This window comes from Anarrhichthys ocellatus, unplaced genomic scaffold, assembly GCF_004355925.1.
Source record: "Anarrhichthys ocellatus isolate YVR2014 unplaced genomic scaffold, GSC_Weel_1.0 scaffold3728, whole genome shotgun sequence".
Taxonomy (NCBI): domain Eukaryota; kingdom Metazoa; phylum Chordata; class Actinopteri; order Perciformes; family Anarhichadidae; genus Anarrhichthys; species Anarrhichthys ocellatus.
This window is the reverse complement of record NW_022283702.1, coordinates 2,923-4,707: the sequence shown is the minus strand read 5'-3', so window position 1 is coordinate 4,707 and position 1,785 is coordinate 2,923. Positions and strand designations below refer to the sequence as shown.

Sequence of the window (1,785 nt, the reverse complement as noted above, 5' to 3'; positions counted from 1 at the left end):
ACAGGGCCAACATCAGCCGGCTCTGCAACACAGTGTTCTCCCCACGAAGGTTAAAGGTTAAAGGCATTTCAGCATTTATCTCACAGAACCGGAGGCTGGCGTCTTGTGCTGACACACTCTTGCAAACAGGAAGCTCTATATACATTGAGGATGATGTAGCATTCATGCTACTTCTTTTCTTTTTTTCCCGGTTGATGACACAAATCTTGACCTGAAAGGTGAGTTACACATCCCACATGTTATTCTGTGGTTTAAAACTTCTATTAATTACTCAAAACATGCAAAGTGTGAAATAGTATTCACTCATATAGTTGGAGCTGTTTGAGGTTCAACATGGAAAGATGTATGGATAGATGTATGACAGACCAGCTTGTTTGAATGCTTGAGTCTTTTATTCATGCAGAAAGAAAGAAGGGTTATATGTGTAGAATATATGTTGTGCTAAAAGGATTCGCTCCATAAAACACTCTTATTAAGGCACAAGGCCTCAAAGACAGTCCAGCTCCTGTTGATGTCACTTGTCGTATCGTTCTTTAAGTAGCGTTACAGCGATAGAAAAGAAAGCTATAGATATGAAATACAGTCAGATGTATTTGCGATCATGCACACAACAGGACTCCCTCTGTGTTACGGGTACTGCATGCCTCGCTGTCAGTCCACCAATCAGACTCTCTTGACACACACAGACGGTATTTTATAGCTGCACTCTACGTCGTCCCAGCACTTCCCAGCTGCAAGTACAACACAAAAAGGAGAGTCAGTGAATGTTACTCAAACTGTTTCATGTGACCAATAATTATTGATGGATGAAGTCAGCTAACACTAGAGTCACTAATGCAAATCAAATCATTGTCAAAAGGTGAACAATGTAACACCAGAGGTCCTTGAGATACAGTCTGTTAGAGAGCTGCTCATCTAAACAACTTCACACTCAAAACTTCTTTGAGTGCTAAACAACACAGCCAACGAGTGTGAAGTCGATGTGATGAGCGGTTACCAGAACATAAATACATGCAGTTCACTCTCCTCTTATCACTAGTATCACTCCTACAACAAGCGCTGTGTTGTTTTACCTCCATAATTCATCTGCAGACAATGCTGCTTGCCGTTCTGGTTGTTAGGCTCTCCAGCACACCAGTTTGAGTAGCTGAAAAGAGTACCGTCACTCCAGAACCATTTCTTGTCCTGGAAGAAAGAATAGAATCGAGTATTACAAGAAATAAAAGTGTTCAAGTTATTTGATTTAAGTAACTTAAGAAAGTAACTTAAGATAAGCTAATTGGTCCCCGGAGGAGCAATCCATGTTATCCATGTTGCAGAAAATATAATACAATTATAAAGTATATAAAATACAAATAATACAAATAGTAATAGAAAGAGCACTTTTAAGAAATGGCCATGGAACTGGAGTGGAGCGGAGCAAAAGAGAGAGAAAGTAATATTATACCTGTTCATATAATATGGTAAAGTTTGAGTAACGTTTCATATATAATACATAATCAACACATATGGAATGAATTATAATAACATATAATGGATATTATATGTATTTTGTGAGCAATATTTGCAAATGGGGCAATGACGAAATAAATACCTCTTGTGCATCAGAGCCTCCAATCCAGGTTGATTTAGACTCATGACTGCTGCTCACGATGATCCACTGAATCTCATGGTACTCCAGGAAGCTGTGGACGGATGCAAGGTTTCCACCCAGGGACAGACAGTTTTTCTACAGTACGAGAGAGAGAGAGAGAGAGAGAGAGAGAGAGAGAGAGAGAGAGAGAG

At 39.6% G+C, this 1,785-nt stretch overlaps 1 protein-coding gene across 2 annotated transcripts in view; it reads right to left on the bottom strand.

Moving 5' to 3' along the window:
* Positions 1-378: 378 nt before the first annotated feature.
* The window catches only part of LOC116379115 (ladderlectin-like), a 2,743-nt gene continuing 1,336 nt past the window's right edge, over positions 379-1,785 (bottom strand). For both annotated transcript variants that reach the window (XM_031841044.1, XM_031841043.1), the window contains 3 exons: positions 1,595-1,729; positions 1,074-1,185; positions 379-731 (listed from right to left, as the gene is read on the bottom strand). In XM_031841044.1, coding sequence (XP_031696904.1) covers positions 664-731; positions 1,074-1,185; positions 1,595-1,729 — 315 coding nt within the window. In that variant the 3' untranslated portion in view covers positions 379-663. The remainder of the gene's footprint in view (positions 732-1,073; positions 1,186-1,594; positions 1,730-1,785) is intronic.